Source organism: Rhinopithecus bieti, unplaced genomic scaffold (genome assembly GCF_001698545.2).
Source record: "Rhinopithecus bieti isolate Rb0 unplaced genomic scaffold, ASM169854v2 scaffold_20777, whole genome shotgun sequence".
Classification (NCBI taxonomy): Eukaryota; Metazoa; Chordata; class Mammalia; order Primates; family Cercopithecidae; genus Rhinopithecus; species Rhinopithecus bieti.
This window is the reverse complement of record NW_016810099.1, coordinates 54,728-73,684: the sequence shown is the minus strand read 5'-3', so window position 1 is coordinate 73,684 and position 18,957 is coordinate 54,728. Positions and strand designations below refer to the sequence as shown.

At 41.8% G+C, this 18,957-nt stretch overlaps 1 protein-coding gene across 1 annotated transcript in view; it reads right to left on the bottom strand.

Annotated features, from left to right (window-relative positions):
- Positions 1-18,957, bottom strand: part of LOC108541708 (uncharacterized) — a 34,392-nt gene that overhangs the window by 12,967 nt on the left and 2,468 nt on the right. The window contains 4 exon segments of the mRNA XM_017891321.1: positions 4-55; positions 10,686-10,857; positions 13,078-13,111; positions 13,577-13,638. Coding sequence (XP_017746810.1) covers positions 4-55; positions 10,686-10,857; positions 13,078-13,111; positions 13,577-13,638 — 320 coding nt within the window.

The following is an 18,957-nucleotide window of genomic DNA, read 5'->3' as shown; positions in this document are numbered from 1 at the left end:
TACAGCGTCATTAGTGATGTCTTGTACAGCGTCCTCATTAGCAATGTCGTATACAGTGTCCTCATTAGCGATGTCGTGTACAGCGTCCTCATGAGGAGCTAGGAGAACACAGAATAAAGGTCAGTGCCCTGGTGGTGGAGACTGAATCACCCAGGGAGCTTGCTTGGTGTGGTGCATGGAGGTGGCTGATCACAGCATGGGCCAAGCTGATGCTGGGCCATCCTCCCGGGTGGACCTGCACCAGTGAAGCTAAGGGACATGGCTCAGAACACTTTTCTGCAGTGGGAATCAGTTTCCAGGTTCAGATATGCATTATCCAGAGAAGTGGGGAAATATTGAAAAAAAGAAATTGACAAATTCATGAAAAGCCTTCCATGAGTGCAAGTGTGATTTTTTGTTAACCACTTTATATTCAGTATGCATTCACATGCACAAAATATTTTTACAAGAAATCAGAAATTTTAATTTTTGTCAGTTATGTTAAATCCAACTTAGCTATCAACATAAAGATTCTATCTCATTTATTTTGTGGTCTCCAGAAAATCTAGCACATAGTAAGTAGAACAAAATATTTATTAAATGAAAACACACAGCAGGGATACGGGGGCTGTTAGGCAGACCGGGTTGCACCTGATTACCTGGATGATAATAAACTGCACAAAACCTTGGTCAGATTAATATTGAAACTGCCTTTTGCTCGGGCTCTTTTCTCTTGTGGAAGAAGGATGACCAACAAGATGAACAGGAAAGAAATGAGAAACAGAGGCCTTTGCTTAGTAGCTAAAGGCCACCTTCTGTAACACGAAATAGTCTACAAGTGGCTTTGAACTCTGCCGTGATTCAGTGACAGAGTTCCCTCATGTCTTCTACCCAGGTTGAAGTCCAGCGACATTGCGACTGTCTTCTTTGCAACTTGCAAGACATGCTGCTTCTGCATTCGCCTGTTGTGTGAGATTTACACTTGTTTTAAAGCAATATTTTGTTTCAGTTGGGCTGGCGGCCATACACTGCACTAGCCAGTCAACAGTGAGATGGCTCCTCACTCTTGAGGAGTGAGTGGCTTGGTTTAACCCACATGCACAAGAGAGTTGCCACGAGGGGACGGAAGCCAGGCTAATAACCAAGTGCTGCACAGAGTTCCTATCTGTCCCTCCTCACCATTTTCCGTTGGCAGGATTTGAGCATTTTAGGGCCTGGGAAGATAGTATTACTAAATCTACTAAAATACATCACCCATCCTTATAGGCTTTGTTAAGTTGCTGAGCAAATTAACTTCACAACTGAAGTGGGCCGCACTGGCCTGCGTGGTCCCCCACTCCTCTCAGAATTTGGGAGCTTGGGGCGTACTGGAGGGTGGTAGGTGGGAGGAGGGGGAGGATCAGGAAAAATAACTGATATTAGGCTTATTATATGGGTGATGAAATAATCTGTACAATAAACTCTCATGACACATATTTACATACGTAGCAAACCTGCACATCCTGCACATGTACCCCTGAACTTAAAAGTTAAAAACAACAACAGCAACAACAACAACAAAAACAGGATCTGTGAGCTGAGCCAAACCCCGGGGATCTTTGTGCTTCTGACACACTGATGACTATGCCGGCCCGTGGGGAGCTGTGCCTAGAACCGTCCTGGGTTGTGTGACCACGGAGGCCACTTCATGATGATGGGCAGTGTCTGGGACCTCTTAGGCTCGGTGCTTTAGGGCTTCTACATGAATGCTGGACTCCCTGGGTGGTGGCGAACACCCCGTGACTAAGTGCATGTCAGCGTCAGCGCAGGCCACGCTCCTGGGTTCGTGTTTTCACTTTTCATTCAGGAACTCGGGAGCTGGGGCCGCCCCTTGGCCCCTCGGGTTCTCCACCTGAGCAGTGGGGACAATAAGCCAGACCCAAGGATGGCTCTGGTGAGGGTGGAGGAGCCACTGTACAGAGAGAGTGGGCGGGGCTTGGATTTTATTTTAGAAGTGGACACCTGCGATTGGGCTGTATAAATGGGAAATCTCTCCTGAGAAAACACACAGCCTCATCTGCACAGAAACACACACACTCACACCACATGATGCAGCCTCACACGAGACACCACGAATCCTCAAGCACCCAAGTCAGCACCACCCAAAAGGGAGCACAGCTGCTTCCTCAAAATTGGCCATAATATTTCTCTGGGGAATTCAGGTTTTAAAACACTTCCACTATGCTTATTCCTATCCCAATCCCAGGATCAGGGTGGCTCTTCACATTGAAACCTGCAAGGATGCCACACTTTTCTTGCCATCCAGATTGTTTTCTCAGCAAATAATTCCAGAATACTTACTAGAGTCACACCCCAGAGGGGCCGCCTGCACCACCTGCAATACAGAAACAAAGCTTTATGAGGGGTACGTCGTGTTGTGGATTGTTTGCACAAGCCTCTGTTTCTCTCAGTGAATATTGAAAACTTGATCAGAAAGTGTGGTCAACTTCAAGACCCCCCAAACAAGGGTAGGATACACACTGGAAAAGATATCAGCTTCTGGATGGTGGATCTCTCAGATCCACATAGGTTGGCAAGTGCAAAATGCTGAATCCAAGGAGAAGACTTTTCTTCCAAAGACAAGAACCCCAAGGATACAGTCTACAACCTGCAGCCGTCATAGGTAAATGACATTTTGGATTATGTATCAGTTGCTAAGAGTCACTTCTTCCATCCCCTCAGAAAACTGCATTTAATACCTGTAATGTACATTGTCATTTTTTCACATGTAAAGTCAGTTGAAAAAAAAAGATGCCAAGAAAGGAACATTTCTATTTCAGGGAATGCAAAACAACCTTACCCTCATGTCGACTGGCCTCTCTCCATCTCCTCCCTCCTTGTGAGCTGGGGACTCCTCAGAGGCTAGGAGGACACAGAGCAATGGTTAGTCATAGATGCTTTTGTTCATGAGTTATTCAGGGAGCTCTGCTTAATGTGGACAACAGGACAGTGTGTGTGGAAGTATTTCATTAAAAGCACAGCTTGAGCTCCTGCTAAAAATCTTCCCTTGTGGAAAGACAGGCAAGAATGAGGAGCCGAGGAGCAAGAAATGGAGTCCCTGGCATTTTGCTGATGGCAACTTAAGGCAACTGGAATGAGTCAGTCTACAAATGGTACTGAAGCACACTATAGTTTGATGAGAGTCCCACTGCTTACACTGGTGAGGTTTGAAAACTCCAGCTAAATGTTTTCTAAACCCCTTAAAACAATATTAGCTTGTAGAGATTTATGTCCCAAGACCATTTTTGTGGAATCCTCTGAGAGATCCACAGTGGCTGTCACTGCAAGTTATTATGTGTTTTAGCATTTTGATTTGAAATTAAAAGGCAAAGCTTAATAGGACAGACTGGGATTCAATTTCTAGGCAAAACAGGTCTATGTATTTATATCACTAATCCTTTGTTATAACTGCCAACGGGGAGAATTACAAACACTGAAATTATATCCTTTAAATTAGTTTAAAGCATAATTATTAATTCATACCAATTTTTTTCATCCAGGACCTCCTTTTCTTGTCATGCATGCATATTAATTTGAGTTATGGAGACTATGCTTGTTCAGGCCAGCCAACATAGGACAGTTTGCTTAAAGAGAGGAGACATGGGTTGAATGCTGGTTATGGTTTAACTGCAGCACAAAACAGTTGCAACAAGTGTGGTGAAACTAATCACCAGATGGGCCCTTTGCTGCCTTATTTGTCATTGTGTAGCTTGCAGGATTTGATTATGCCTTTGTTTTGTGGTGATAATACTTTTCAACTATTTTCTAATATTGTTTCAGTCTTATCTGTTTGGGAGGTCAACTCGCTGAGGATTTCATACAAATTAATGGAAGTTTATGAATCTAAAGTTTCTACACAAAGGGGGAAATATTTGCAAATCATTTATCTGGTAAGAGACTAACTTTAGAATATATTTTAAACCTCCCAAAAATCTACAACAGCAAGCTTAAAAATAAAATCAGACCAACTCTTCAAAAATGGGGTAAAAGAACTTGAATATATATTTCCCTAAAGAAGATACACCCATGGATAGTAGCACAGGAAAAGCTGCTTAGGGATCATTAGTCATTAGGGAAATGCAAATGAAAAACACAAGTAGACACCAATATACACCTACTAGAATGCTTTAAAGGAAAATAAGTGTGAACAAGGATGTAAAGAAATTGTAACCCTGGGCCGGGCGCGGTGGCTCAAGCCTGTAATCCCAGGCATTTTGGAGCCGGAGACAGGCGGGATCACGAGGGTCAGGAGATCGAGACCATCCTGGCTAACAGGTGAAACCCGTCTCTACTAAAAATACAAAAAACTACCGGGCGAGGTGGCGGGCGCCTGTAGTCCCAGATCTCGGGGAGCTGAGGGCAGGAGAATGGCGTAAACCCGGGAGCGGAGCTTGCAGGTGAGCTTGACATCCGGCCACTGCACTCCAGTCCCGGCGAACCAGAGCGAGACTTCCGCCTCAAAAAAAAAAAAAAAAAAAAAAAAAGAAAAAAAAAGAAATTGAACCCTGATACATGCTGGTAGAAATTGATAAAATTGCAGCCACTGTGAAAAAAACAGTGGTTAAATACAGGAACTCCTGTGGACCCAGTAACTCTACTCTTAGGTATATGCCCAATAATAGAAACAGAATCAAAGAGATATTTGTATACTAATGTTTTGTAGCATCACTTTTCACAGAAGCCAAAAGGTGGAAAAGTCCAACCATCAATGAACAAATGAATGTAATAAAACAAGATGGTCTACATGCAGTGGTACATCTCCATTCTGTAAAAAAGGAACACAAATTTTGATAATGACACAACTTAGGTGGACATGAGAACATTTATGCTTAGTGAAATAAGCCAGACACAAAAGGAATATAGTGTATATAACTGTACTTATATGAAGTGCTAGAATAATCAAAATTTCATACAAGAGAAAAGGCAGGATAGGAATCACCATGGGCTGGAAATAGGCGGGAAGGTGCTATATATGCTTATGTGGACAAGGTTTTGTTAAGAATTATCCCAAAATTGTGGGTGTAGATAATGGTGCTTGGTTATGCAACACTGTGAATATTTTGAATTGCCATTGCAGCACACTTTGGTTAAATTAAAGGTTAAAATGATTAAATATGTGTTATATATATTTCCCCCACAATAGAAAACATGCACGCCAAGCCCAGATGCTAGTCTTGCTAGCAGCCTTCCTTTACCTTCAAGAGCGAGGCTGAGGCTTGTCTATAATCTCATTTGATCCATTGGACATTCAAAGTCGTCGCATTGGAAGAGAAATTAATGGAGAGAGAGAAACTTGAGTAATACACAACTCACTCCACAGGGGCCAAGAACTCTGTCTACCCGTGCATGCTAGATCCATCTCAGTCATTTCCTGTGACCACCTCCTTTTTCAACTGAAGACTCTGCACCTGAAGACTTCCAGGTTTTTCACCTTGGCCTTGTCAGGGACTGATCCTCTCAGCTACCTGGGTCCATATTCACCTCCATTCATGTCCATTGCCAATCATTGCTGTTCTTGTTCAAATGCCAATTGAATCTACCCCCAAATGCCCCTTTCTGGAGGAAGCCACCATTTATGCTCTACTCCAACACGTCCACACACACTGAGGCACTCATCACACAAGTGTGTGTGTCCTCCAACGTTTCACGCCCTAACCCCAGATAAACTTTTGAAAACCCAAGTGTTGTTGGATTCTCCCTACTCGGTGCTCCATAGATGTTCTGTTTGTCGACAAAACCACTGCCCCAGGCAATTAAAATATTCCAAAGTGGACCAGCAGAATTTGTATGTTAATTCTGACCTTGTGTTGTTAGTACAAGTGTTTTTCCCCTTCAAATGTATGTCTTTGTTACTGGATTAAATGTAACTGATAATGCTTTTCTCAGCTATGGTTCCAAGCACATTTATATAAAAATATACTGATTGTTTTGAGAATTTGACCAAGATGATAGCGACAATGATAATCTTATTTGTTCTATACTAATCTTTATGTGTTACTTTCACCATTTCTTACATACTGGGCCTTACCACACATGGTGGCAGTGAAATTTAGTGCTATCATCATTGTAGGAATAAAATTTGGCAAAGCTAATTTAGAAAATAGTCTCTTGTTTCTTTAAAAAAATTAGGCCCAGGCACAGTGGCTCATACCTAAAATCTCAGCATCTTTGGGAGGCAGAGGTGGGTGGATCACCTGAGGCTTACGAGGTTGAGGCATAGCCGGACCAACACAGCAAAACCCTGTCTCTACTGAATACAAAAATTATCCGGACTGTTGGGTGGCATAGTGCTGGTTGTTCCCAGCTATTCGGGAGGTTGAGGCCCATGAGAATTGCTTTAAAACCTGGGAGGCAGAGGTTCAGTGAGCCGAGATTGTGCCTCTGCCTCCAGGCCTGTTATCTCAAAAAATATCATATATATTGACCAAAATTGTCATTTATGCATTACATGACTGTATATTGGGAATGCTCAAAGCTACATTACTCATCATAGAAAAAACAAAAATAATAATTAAATGTACCATTAAGATAATTGAATAATAACACTATCTGTATGAATAAATCACAGCAGGGACTATGAAGGACACATGAACCAGGCATGTGCTAAAGCATCAATTAACTTACATATAGTATGCTTAAATCAAAGAAGTCAGATTCCATAATATATATATGCTCCATTTATATTAAACAAGCAGAAAATTTATGGAGATTGGAATACATAGCAGTATTGCTTAGGGCTGGAGATGGAGTGGCGATTAATGCTAGGGGCAAGAGAGAATTTGGGTGAGGGAAAACATTTTTAAATTTAGATCCATGGTATGGGGTGTACACCAGTATCAATTTAATAAAAGCATCAAATTGTATACCTTCACAGTGGGGCAAAACATTTATGATGGCGTTCACACCCAATATTAGGTGGCTAAAAATAAAATTAATGTTATGGAAATTCTTGTCTGGTTTTTATCAAGCCAAGAGATATATTGTTAAAGCAGCATTAATTCAAATGGGTTGTCATAGGTCACTTAAAGTTTATAAGATAGTTGTCCTATAAATACATGGTAAATGTTATCCTATGAATTTCCTGAATCTTATTGCAATGATCACATTTTTTCTCCATTTCACCTCTTGAGGGACTAGTTTATTATGCATTTTCAACATTAATCCACCATTTCACATTTTGATATTAACTCACATTACTCAGAATTTACAGTATTTAAAATATCACAGAATTTAATTTACCTTATCTGGTTTTGGTTTCAAGACTATACCAGCCATTTCATTTAATTGTACATGTAGGGTATTCTAATTTGTGAAACTATTACATCTTCCTTGATTCTTTTTTTAGAAGATACTTCTAGGGATTTTTATATGGTAGAGTCCATGGAGAATTGTTTTAATTCTTCATTCATATCTTCAGTGGATATAGGATTGGTCATATTGGTCATATTTTCCGCTCAGATTTCAATAAGAAACTTGTGGAAGAACCTGAAGGGTGGGATCTTTAAAGAGAGCCTGAGACAGAGCAAGACAAGCTAAGAAAGAGGGCAGTGCCACAGCAGAGCTGCTATTGATGCCCCTCACCTAGATTCCAGAAGAGACATCCAGCTGTAGTCACTGAGGTGTAGGAAAACAGTGGAGCACCCATCAGAGAAAGCAGTGCCCAGGAACAAGGAGGCACTGATAGTGGCAAGGGGAAAAGACAGCTGCCATGAGGCTGTTCACATGAGGGTCTCAGGCTGCACAGACACCTACACTGGCTGAGGGATCCCAGTTTTCTTAAAGGGCATGGCCCAGCCAGGCCACCAACAAGCAGTTAACAAACAGTAGTAATACACTTTCCAAAGACCTTACTTGAGTAACACAGTGATCCCACAAATTTCCACAGGATGGTCGCACAGTTCCTGCTGCTTTAGGACACAGAGTCTGCCTGAGGTCACAGGGGTAGGTGCAGACTCTGAAGATGCACTTCGGTCAGAGACTCTGCTGAACTCTGCCCACTGAGGGCCTCTGTCCTGTCTGCTGACCACAGGTCAGAGGTGCAGGCTGCACTGGGGAGTAAGAATGTCACCCTCTCAATGTTGGGAAAACTTCCTGCCAGAACTCAGAATGGCCCTTTCTAAGCAGAAGGCAAACTCAGACTAAAGAGGGAGGCAGACCACATCAGGTTGGCAGATTGCCAAAGATTTACTCAGGGAAAGCCCACATCCTGGGCCATCTTGGGTGGTAGCAAGATGAGATAGATCACCACTTTTGCAACACATAACCTGACAACAAAAAATCAACAACTGTAAAAGAGCTAGAAAATCCCCAAATATTGACAAATTAGCAATGCACTTTTAAATAACTCATGGGTTAAAGAAGTCTCAATAGAAAATTAAAATACCTTTAATTACATTAAATGAAAATGTGACTTGACAAGATTTCTGGATGCAGCAAAAGCAGTCCTTAGAGGGAAATTTATAGCATTGGATGCAATATATTAAAATCACAAGATCTAAAATCAGTAATATCATGTTTCAATTAGGAAACTGTTGAAAATAAAGGAAAGCAATGTAAAGCAAGTAGAAGAAGTAAGAGACAACATCACAGAAGTCAATAAAATTAAAACACTGAAATCATCAGAAAATCAATAAAACAAAAGCTGGTTCTTTGAGATTACAATGAATGAACTTCTGTGCAGGCTAACCAAGAAAAGAAGACAACACAAATAACTAATTTCAGAAATGAAACAGGAGCCATCTCCACTGAACTGTTGGCCCTTAAAAGAATAATCAAGGAATATTATAAACAATTCTATGACCGCAGTTTGATAACCTCAGTGCAATGTATCAAGTCCTTGAAAGACAATCTTCCAAAGGTCACACTAGAATCCTAGATAATTTGAATAAACTTATGTCTATTAAATAAGTTGAATTCACATTAAGAGCATTCTGAAAAGAAAGCACCAGACCCAGATGGTTTCTCATGAAATCTACCAAATTCTTCAACAGGTGAATACAAAGACAAAACCCATTTAATGCAATATTATTTGGTGATTTAATGTGCCAATTTATACCATTAAGGCATAAAAAAGACATGAAGGAAACAAATATACATCAATTTAGTGAAATAAATTCATCTGAAAAGCTACACAATATATGATTCCAACTATATGACATTCTGGAAAAGGCAAAACTGAAGCAACAGTAAAATATTAATAGTTGCCAAGGTTTCTGGAGAAAGAGGACAGAGATTAATGAGAAGAGGGGATTTTAGGGAGGTGAACATATTCTTTATGAGACCATAATAGTGAACACATGTTATACATATTTCAAACTTCATATAAATGTGTAACAGAAAGAACATTATGCAAAAGATAGACTTCAGATAATAATGTGTCAATATTTTATCATGATTTTAGCAAATGTACCATAGTAATGTAAGATGTTGTAAGATGTTAATAATAGGTGAAATTAGGAAGTGAGGGTGAGGAGACAGAATAATATGGGAACTTTATTATATGCCTCCCCCCCCTTTTTTTTTTAGATGGAGTTTCACTCTTGTTGCCCAGGCTGGAGTACAATGGCATGATCTTGGCTCACTGCAACCTCAGCCTCCTGAGCAGCTGAGATTACAGGCACCGCCATCACACCTGGCTAATTTTTTGTATTTTAGTAGAGATGGGGTTTCACCATGTTGGCCAGGCTGGTCTCCAACTCCAAACCTCAGGTAATCCACCCGCCTTGGCCTCCTAAAATGCTGGGATTATAATCGCGAGCCACCACGCCTGGCCATATGCTCAATTTTATGTCAATTAATTTATATGTATTTAGTTTATATTAATTTAAAAGTAAAATATAGCACCACTCTTTCAGGGGATATACGCTAATGTTTAACAACCAGGTAAGTTCTAGACATTAGCTTGAAACAATGTCTATCATTAAACATGAACCAAAATTGACTTTTAAGTGGATATTTACTTTTGTGGTTGTAGTAATACTTACTGACTAGGCAAATTAGAATTCTGACACGTTAAAAAATATGGCTTAATCTCTTCATAGTTTCCTTTTACATATGGGACACTGAATACTCCCCACAATTGCGATTCTTGAATCAACTTAATGAACTTCCACAGTACCTTCTACCGGGTATACCTCCTTCTTTACCCAGAAGCCATGAGGTCTCTGAAGCTGAGTGGTGGACAAGGCATATCTTCTTATAATCTCTATCAGAGAAGATGCTGGTTAATGCATTTATAATAGAGAGGGCTGTTGACAGCTTGCTGACAGAAGACCAGAGGGAAAATAGTGATAATCTGTTTTTTATTTTTTATTTTTTTTATTTTTTATTTTTTTTTTTGAGACGGAGTCTCGTTCTGTCGCCCAGGCTGGAGTGCAGTGGCCGGATCTCAGCTCACTGCAAGCTCCGCCTCCCGGGTTTACGCCATTCTCCCGCCTCAGCCTCCCGAGTAGCTGGGACTACAGGCGCCCGCCACCTCGCCCGGCTAGTTTTTTGTATTTTTTAGTAGAGACGAGGTTTCACCATGTTAGCCAGGATGGTCTCGATCTCCTGACCTCGTGATCCGCCCGTCTCGGCCTCCCAAAGTGCTGGGATAATCTGTTTTAAGCTTAAACTTATGATCCTGTTCTTTACAGGCTTCCAAGCAGAGCCTGCTGAATCAAAGTGATTCAGTGAGCACTCAACATACAGTGTCCTCATTAGCGATGTCATATACAGTGTCCTCATTAGCGATGTCATATACAGTGTCCTCATTAGCGATGTCTTGTACAGCGTCCTCATTAGCAATGTCGTATTCAGCGTCCTCATTAGCGATGTCTTGTACAGCGTCCTCATGAGGAGCTAGGAGAACACAGAATAAAGGTCAGTGCCCTGGTGGTGGAGACTGAATCACCCAGGGAGCTTGCTTGGTGTGGTGCATGGAGGTGGCTGATCACAGCATGGGCCAAGCTGATGCTGGGCCATCCTCCCGGGTGGACCTGCACCAGTGAAGCTAAGGGACATGGCTCAGAACACTTTTCTGCAGTGGGAATCAGTTTCCAGGTTCAGATATGCATTATCCAGAGAAGTGGGGAAATATTGAAAAAAAGAAATTGACAAATTCATGAAAAGCCTTCCATGAGTGCAAGTGTGATTTTTTGTTAACCACTTTATATTCAGTATGCATTCACATGCACAAAATATTTTACAAGAAATCAGAAATTTTAATTTTGTCAGTTATGTTAAATCCAACTTAGCTATCAACATAAAGATTCTATCTCATTTATTTTGTGGTCTCCAGAAAATCTAGCACATAGTAAGTAGAACAAAATATTTATTAAATGAAAACACACAGCAGGGATACGGGGCTGTTAGGCAGACCGGGTTGCACCTGATTACCTGGATGATAATAAACTGCACAAAACCTTGGTCAGATTAATATTGAAACTGCCTTTTGCTCGGGCTCTTTTCTCTTGTGGAAGAAGGATGACCAACAAGATGAACAGGAAAGAAATGAGAAACAGAGGCCTTTGCTTAGTAGCTAAAGGCCACCTTCTGTAACACGAAATAGTCTACAAGTGGCTTTGAACTCTGCCGTGATTCAGTGACAGAGTTCCCTCATGTCTTCTACCCAGGTTGAAGTCCAGCGACATTGCGACTGTCTTCTTTGCAACTTGCAAGACATGCTGCTTCTGCATTCGCCTGTTGTGTGAGATTTACACTTGTTTTAAAGCAATATTTTGTTTCAGTTGGGCTGGCGGCCATACACTGCACTAGCCAGTCAACAGTGAGATGGCTCCTCACTCTTGAGGAGTGAGTGGCTTGGTTTAACCCACATGCACAAGAGAGTTGCCACGAGGGGACGGAAGCCAGGCTAATAACCAAGTGCTGCACAGAGTTCCTATCTGTCCCTCCTCACCATTTTCCGTTGGCAGGATTTGAGCATTTTAGGGCCTGGGAAGATAGTATTACTAAATCTACTAAAATACATCACCCATCCTTATAGGCTTTGTTAAGTTGCTGAGCAAATTAACTTCACAACTGAAGTGGGCCGCACTGGCCTGCGTGGTCCCCACTCCTCTCAGAATTTGGGAGCTTGGGGCGTACTGGAGGGTGGTAGGTGGGAGGAGGGGAGGATCAGGAAAATAACTGATATTAGGCTTATTATATGGGTGATGAAATAATCTGTACAATAAACTCTCATGACACATATTTACATACGTAGCAAACCTGCACATCCTGCACATGTACCCCTGAACTTAAAAGTTAAAACAACAACAGCAACAACAACAACAAAAACAGGATCTGTGAGCTGAGCCAAACCCCGGGGATCTTTGTGCTTCTGACACACTGATGACTATGCCGGCCCGTGGGGAGCTGTGCCTAGAACCGTCCTGGGTTGTGTGACCACGGAGGCCACTTCATGATGATGGGCAGTGTCTGGGACCTCTTAGGCTCGGTGCTTTAGGGCTTCTACATGAATGCTGGACTCCCTGGGTGGTGGCGAACACCCCGTGACTAAGTGCATGTCAGCGTCAGCGCAGGCCACGCTCCTGGGTTCGTGTTTTCACTTTTTCATTCAGGAACTCGGGAGCTGGGGCCGCCCCCTTGGCCCCTCGGGTTCTCCACCTGAGCAGTGGGGACAATAAGCCAGACCCAAGGATGGCTCTGGTGAGGGTGGAGGAGCCACTGTACAGAGAGAGTGGGCGGGGCTTGGATTTTATTTTTAGAAGTGGACACCTGCGATTGGGCTGTATAAATGGGAAATCTCTCCTGAGAAAACACACAGCCTCATCTGCACAGAAACACACACACTCACACCACATGATGCAGCCTCACACGAGACACCACGAATCCTCAAGCACCCAAGTCAGCACCACCCAAAAGGGAGCACAGCTGCTTCCTCAAAAATTGGCCATAATATTTCTCTGGGGAATTCAGGTTTTTAAAAACACTTCCACTATGCTTATTCCTATCCCAATCCCAGGATCAGGGTGGCTCTTCACATTGAAACCTGCAAGGATGCCACACTTTTCTTGCCATCCAGATTGTTTGCTCAGTAAATAATTCCAGAATACTTACTAGAGTCACACCCCAGAGGGGCCGCCTGCACCACCTGCAATACAGAAACAAAGCTTTATGAGGGGTACGTCATGTTGTGGATTGTTTGCACAAGCCTCTGTTTCTCTCAGTGAATATTGAAAACTTGATCAGAAAGTGTGGTCAACTTCAAGACCCCCCAAACAAGGGTAGGATACACACTGGAAAAGATATCAGCTTCTGGATGGTGGATCTCTCAGATCCACATAGGTTGGCAAGTGCAAAATGCTGAATCCAAGGAGAAGACTTTTCTTCCAAAGACAAGAACCCCAAGGATACAGTCTACAACCTGCAGCCGTCATAGGTAAATGACATTTTGGATTATGTATCAGTTGCTAAGAGTCACTTCTTCCATCCCCTCAGAAAACTGCATTTAATACCTGTAATGTACATTGTCATTTTTTCACATGTAAAGTCAGTTGAAAAAAAAAGATGCCAAGAAAGGAACATTTCTATTTCAGGGAATGCAAAACAACCTTACCCTCATGTCGACTGGCCTCTCTCCATCTCCTCCCTCCTTGTGAGCTGGGGACTCCTCAGAGGCTAGGAGGACACAGAGCAATGGTTAGTCATAGATGCTTTTGTTCATGAGTTATTCAGGGAGCTCTGCTTAATGTGGACAACAGGACAGTGTGTGTGTAAGTGTTTCATTAAAAGCACAGCTTGAGCTCCTGCTAGGAAATCTTCCCTTGTGGAAAGACAGGCAAGAACAAGGAGCCGAGGAGCAAGAAATGGAGTCCTTGGCATTTTGCTGATCGCAAGTTAAGGCAACTGGAATGAGTCAGTCTACAAATGGTACTGAAGCACACGCTATAGTTTGATGAGAGTCCCACTGCTTACACTGTGAATTTGAAACCCAGTTAAATGGTTTCCTAAACCCCGTAAAACAATATTAGCTTGTAGGATTTATGTCCCAAGACCATTTTTACCTCTGTGGATCCACAGTGGCTGTCACTGCAGTTATGATGTGTTTTAGCATTTTGCATTTGAATAAAAGCAAAGTTTAATAGACAGACTGGATTCAATTCTAGGCAAAACAGTCTATTGTATTTATTCACTAATCCTTTGTTATAACTGCTGATAGGAGAATTAGAAACACTGAGATTATATCCTTGAAAATTAATTAAAGCATGATTATTAATCACACAGTAATTTTTCATCCAAGCCTCCTTTTCTTTGTCATGCATGCATATTAATTGAGTATGGAGACTATCTATGCTTGTTCAGGCCAGCCAACATAGGACAGTTTGCTTCAAGAGAGGAGACATGGGTTGAATGCTGGTATGTTTTAACTGCAGCACAAACAGTTGCAACAAGTGTGGTGAACGAATCACCAGATGGCCCTTTGCTGCCTTATTTGTCATTGTGCCTTACATGTAGTTTGCAGGATTTGATTATGACTATGTTTTGGGGTGATAATACTTTCAACTATTCCTAAAATAGTGCTTCAGTCTTATCTGTTTGGGGTCAATTGGTAAGGATTTTATAAAAATTAATGAAGTTTGTGAATCTAAAGTTCTATACAAAGGGTGAAATATTTGTAAATCATTTACCTTGTAAGAGACTAAAATTTAGAATATATTTTAAATATATATAAAATATATTCAAAATGTACAACAACAAACTAAATAAAATCAGACAACTTTTAAAATGGGCAAAAGACTTGAACACATATTTCCCTAAAGAAGATACACCCACTGATAGTAGCACAGGAAAAGCTGCTCAGCATCATTAGTCATTAGGGAAATGCAAATGAAAAACACAAGTAGACACCAATATACACCTACTAGGATGATTTAAAGGAAAATAAGTGTGGACAAAGATGTAAATAAATTGTAACCCTGATACATTAGTGATAGAAATGGATAAAGTTGCAGCCACTGTGAAAAACAGCCTGCAGTGCCTCAGAAAGTTAAATACAGAACTCCTGCTGGGCCCAGGAACTCTACTCTTAGGTATATACCCCAAAGAATAGAAAACAGAAATCAAAGAGATATTTGTATACCAATGTTTATAGCATCACTTTTCACAGGAGCCAAAAGGTGAAAATAATCCAACCATCAATGAACAAATGAATGTAATAAAAGCAAGGTTGTCTACATGCAATGGTACATCATCCATCTGTAGAAAAGGAACACAATTTTGATAGATGATACAACATGGGTGGACATTGAAAACATTATGCTTAGGGAAATAAGCCAGACACAAAAGGAATATAGTGTATAATTGTACTTATATGTAGTGCCTAGAATAATCAAATTCATACAAGAGAAAGTGGGATAGGAATCACCATGGCCTGGATATAGGGGGAAGGTGCTGTATTGCTTGCTGTGGACACGGTTTTGTTAGAAATCATCAAAATTTTGGGTGTAGATAGTGGTATTAGTTATGCAACACTGTGAATATTTTGAATGTCACCATGTGCACACTTTGGTTAAAAGGTTCAAATTATAAGTATTCTGTTATATATATTTCCCCACAATAGAAAACATGCACAGCCAAGCCCAGATGCCAGTCTTGCTAGCTGCCTTCCTTTACTTTCAAGACTGGGCCAAAGCTCATCCAATCTTTCAAGGTTGCTGAAGACTGTATGATGGAAGTCGTCTGCATTGGGAGAGAAATCAATGGAGAGAGGAGAAAACTTGAGAATCCACACTACTCACTCTGCAGGGCCAAGAACTCTGTCTCCTGTGCATTACTGATCCATCTCAGTATTTTCTGGGGCCACCTCCTTTTTCAACTGAAGTCTTTGCACCTGGAGGGGTTCCCAGGTTTTTCACCTTGGCTTTGTCAGGACTGATCCTCTCAGCTGCTGTCCATTTCACCTCCATTCATGTGCATGCCACATCAGGCTGTGTTGTCTAGATGGAATGAATCCACCCCAAATGTCCCTTTCTGGAGGAAGCCACCATTATGCTGTACCTCCAACAGGTCCGCACACACTGAGGCACCTCGCTCACACAAGGTGTGTGTCCTCCAACAAAATTTCATGCCGTAAAGCCAGGTAACTTTTAAAACCCGAGTTTTGTTGGTTCCCCCTACCTCAGGTGCTCCATAGAGCATTTGTCTACAAAACACTGCCCCAGGCAATTAAATATTCCAAAGTGACCAGGAGAATTTGTATGTTAATTCTGACCTTGTGTTGTTAGTACAAGTGTTTTTCCCCTTCAAATGTATGTCTTTGTTACTGATAAATGTAACTGATAATGCTTTTCTCAGCTATGTTGCCAAGCACATTTAGACAAAGATGATAGCGACAATGATAATCTTATTTGTTCTATACTAATCTTTATGTGTTACTTTCACCATTTCTTACATATTGGGGCCTACCACACATGGTGCAGTGAAATTAGTGCTATGCATCATTGTAGGAATATAAATTGGCAAAGCTAATTTAGAATATAGTTCTCTTGTTTCTTAAAAAATTTAGACTGGGTGCGGCGGCTCATGCCTATAATCCCAGCACTTTGGGAGGCAGAGGTGGGTGGATCAACTGAGGCTAGGAGTTTGAGACGAGCCTGACCAACACAGCAAAACCCTGCCTCTACTGAAAATACAAAAATTATCCGAGTGTGGTGGCATATGTTGGGTGTCCCAGCTACTTGGGAGGTTGGGGCATGAGAAGTGCTTAACCCTGGGAGGCGGAGGTTCCAGTGAGCCGAGATTGTGCTTCTGCACTCCAGCCTGGATCTCAAAAAAAATATCTATTTTGACCAAAATGTCATTATGCATTACATGACTGTATATGAATGCTCAAAGCTACATTACTCATCATAGCAAAAAACAAAAACAATTAAATGTCCATTAACTGATAAATGAATAAACACTATCTGTATGAATAAACACAGCAGACTCTGAAGGAAAACACACTACCAGCACGTGCTAAAGCATCAATTGACTTCAAACATAGTGTGCTAAAGGAAGTCAGGTTCCAAATATATATAAATATATATATATATGTCCATTTCTATTAAATAAGCAGGAAATTTATGGAGCTGGAATATCACAGCACTATTGCTTAGGGCTGGAGATGGGAGTGGGGATTAACTGCCAGTGGGCAAGAGAGAAGGTGGGTGTGGGTGAGGGAAACTTTTTTTTTTTTTGGTGACAGAGTCTCTCTCTGTCTCCCAGGCTGGAGTGCAGTGGCGCAATCTCAGGTCACTGCAAGCTCTGCCTCCCGGGTTCACACCATTCTCCTGCTTCAGCCTCCCGAGTAGCTGGGACTACAGGCACCCGCCACCACACCCGGCTAATTTTTTGTATTTTTAAGTAGAGACGGGATTTCACCATGTTAGCCAGGATGGTCTCGATCTCCTGACCTTGTGATCCGCCCACCTTGTTCTCCCAAAGTGCTGGGATTACAGGCGTGAGCCACTGTGCCTGGCTGGGTATTCTAATTTATGGAAAAGTATTACATCTTCCTTGATTTTTTTTTTAGAAATTACTTTTAGGTATTTATATGGAAGAGTCCATGGATAATTGTTTTAATTCTTCATTTATGTCTTCAGTGGGTATAGGATTGGTCATATTGGTCATTATTTTTCTGCTTGGATTTCAATAAGAAACTTGTGGAAGAACCTGAAGGGTGGGATCTTTAGAGGGAGCCTGAGACAGAGCAAGACAAGCTAAGAAAGAGGGCAGTGCCACAGCAGAACTGCTATTGATGCCCCCTCACCTAGATTCCAGAAGAGACATCCAGCTGTAGTCACTGAGGTGTAGGAAAACAGTGGAGTACCCATCAGAGAAAGCAGTGCCCAGGAACAAGGAGGCACTGATGTTGGCAAGGGTAAAAGACAGCTGCCACGAGGCTGTTCACCCGAGGGTCTCAGGCTGCACAGACACCCACACCAGCTGAGGGGTCCTGGTTTTCATACATGGTGTGGCCCAGCCAGGCCACCAACAAGCAGTTAACAAACAATAGTAATACGCCACTTTCCAAAGACCTTACTTGAGTAACATGGTGATCCTCACAAATTTCCAATCAGGATGGTCGCACAGTTCCTCCTGCTTTAGGACACAGAGCCTGCCTGAGGTCACAGGGGGTAGGTGCAGACTCTGAAGATGCACTTTTGTCAGAGACCCCACTGAACTCTGTCTACTGAGGGCCTCTGTCCTGTCTGCTGACCACAGGTCAGAGGTGCAGGCTGCACTGGGGAGTAAGAATGTCACCTTCTCAGTTTTGGGAAAACTCTCTGCCAGAACTGAGAATGGCTCTTTCCAAGCAGAAGGCAAGCTCAGACTAAAGAAGGAGGCCAACCACATCAGGCTGGCAGATTGCCAAAGATACACTCAGGGAGAGCCCACATCCTGGGCCATCTTGGGTGGTGGCAAGATGAGATAGATAACCGCTTTTGCAACACATACTTGACAACAAAAAATCAACAACTGTAAAAGAACCAGAAAATCCCCAAATATTTACAAATTAGCAATTCACCTTTAAATAACTCATGGGTGAAAGAAGAAGTCTCAATAGAGAATTAAAAATACCTTTAACTAAATTGCTCATCATCATTGGCCATCAGAGAAATACAAATCAAAATCACAATGAGATACCATCTCACACCAGTTAGAATGGCAATCATTAAAAAAATCAGGAAACAACAGGTGCTGGAGAGGATGTGGAGAAATAGGAACACTTTTACACTGTTGGTGGGACTGTAAACTAGTTCAACCATTGTGGAAGACAGTGTGGCGATTCCTCAAGGATCTAGAACTAGAAATACCATTTGACCCAGCCATCCCATTACTGGGTATATACCCAAAGGATTATAAGTCATGGTAGTATAAAGACACATGCACACGTATGTTTATTGCGGCACTATTCACAATAGCAAAGACTTGGAATCAACCCAAATGTCCATC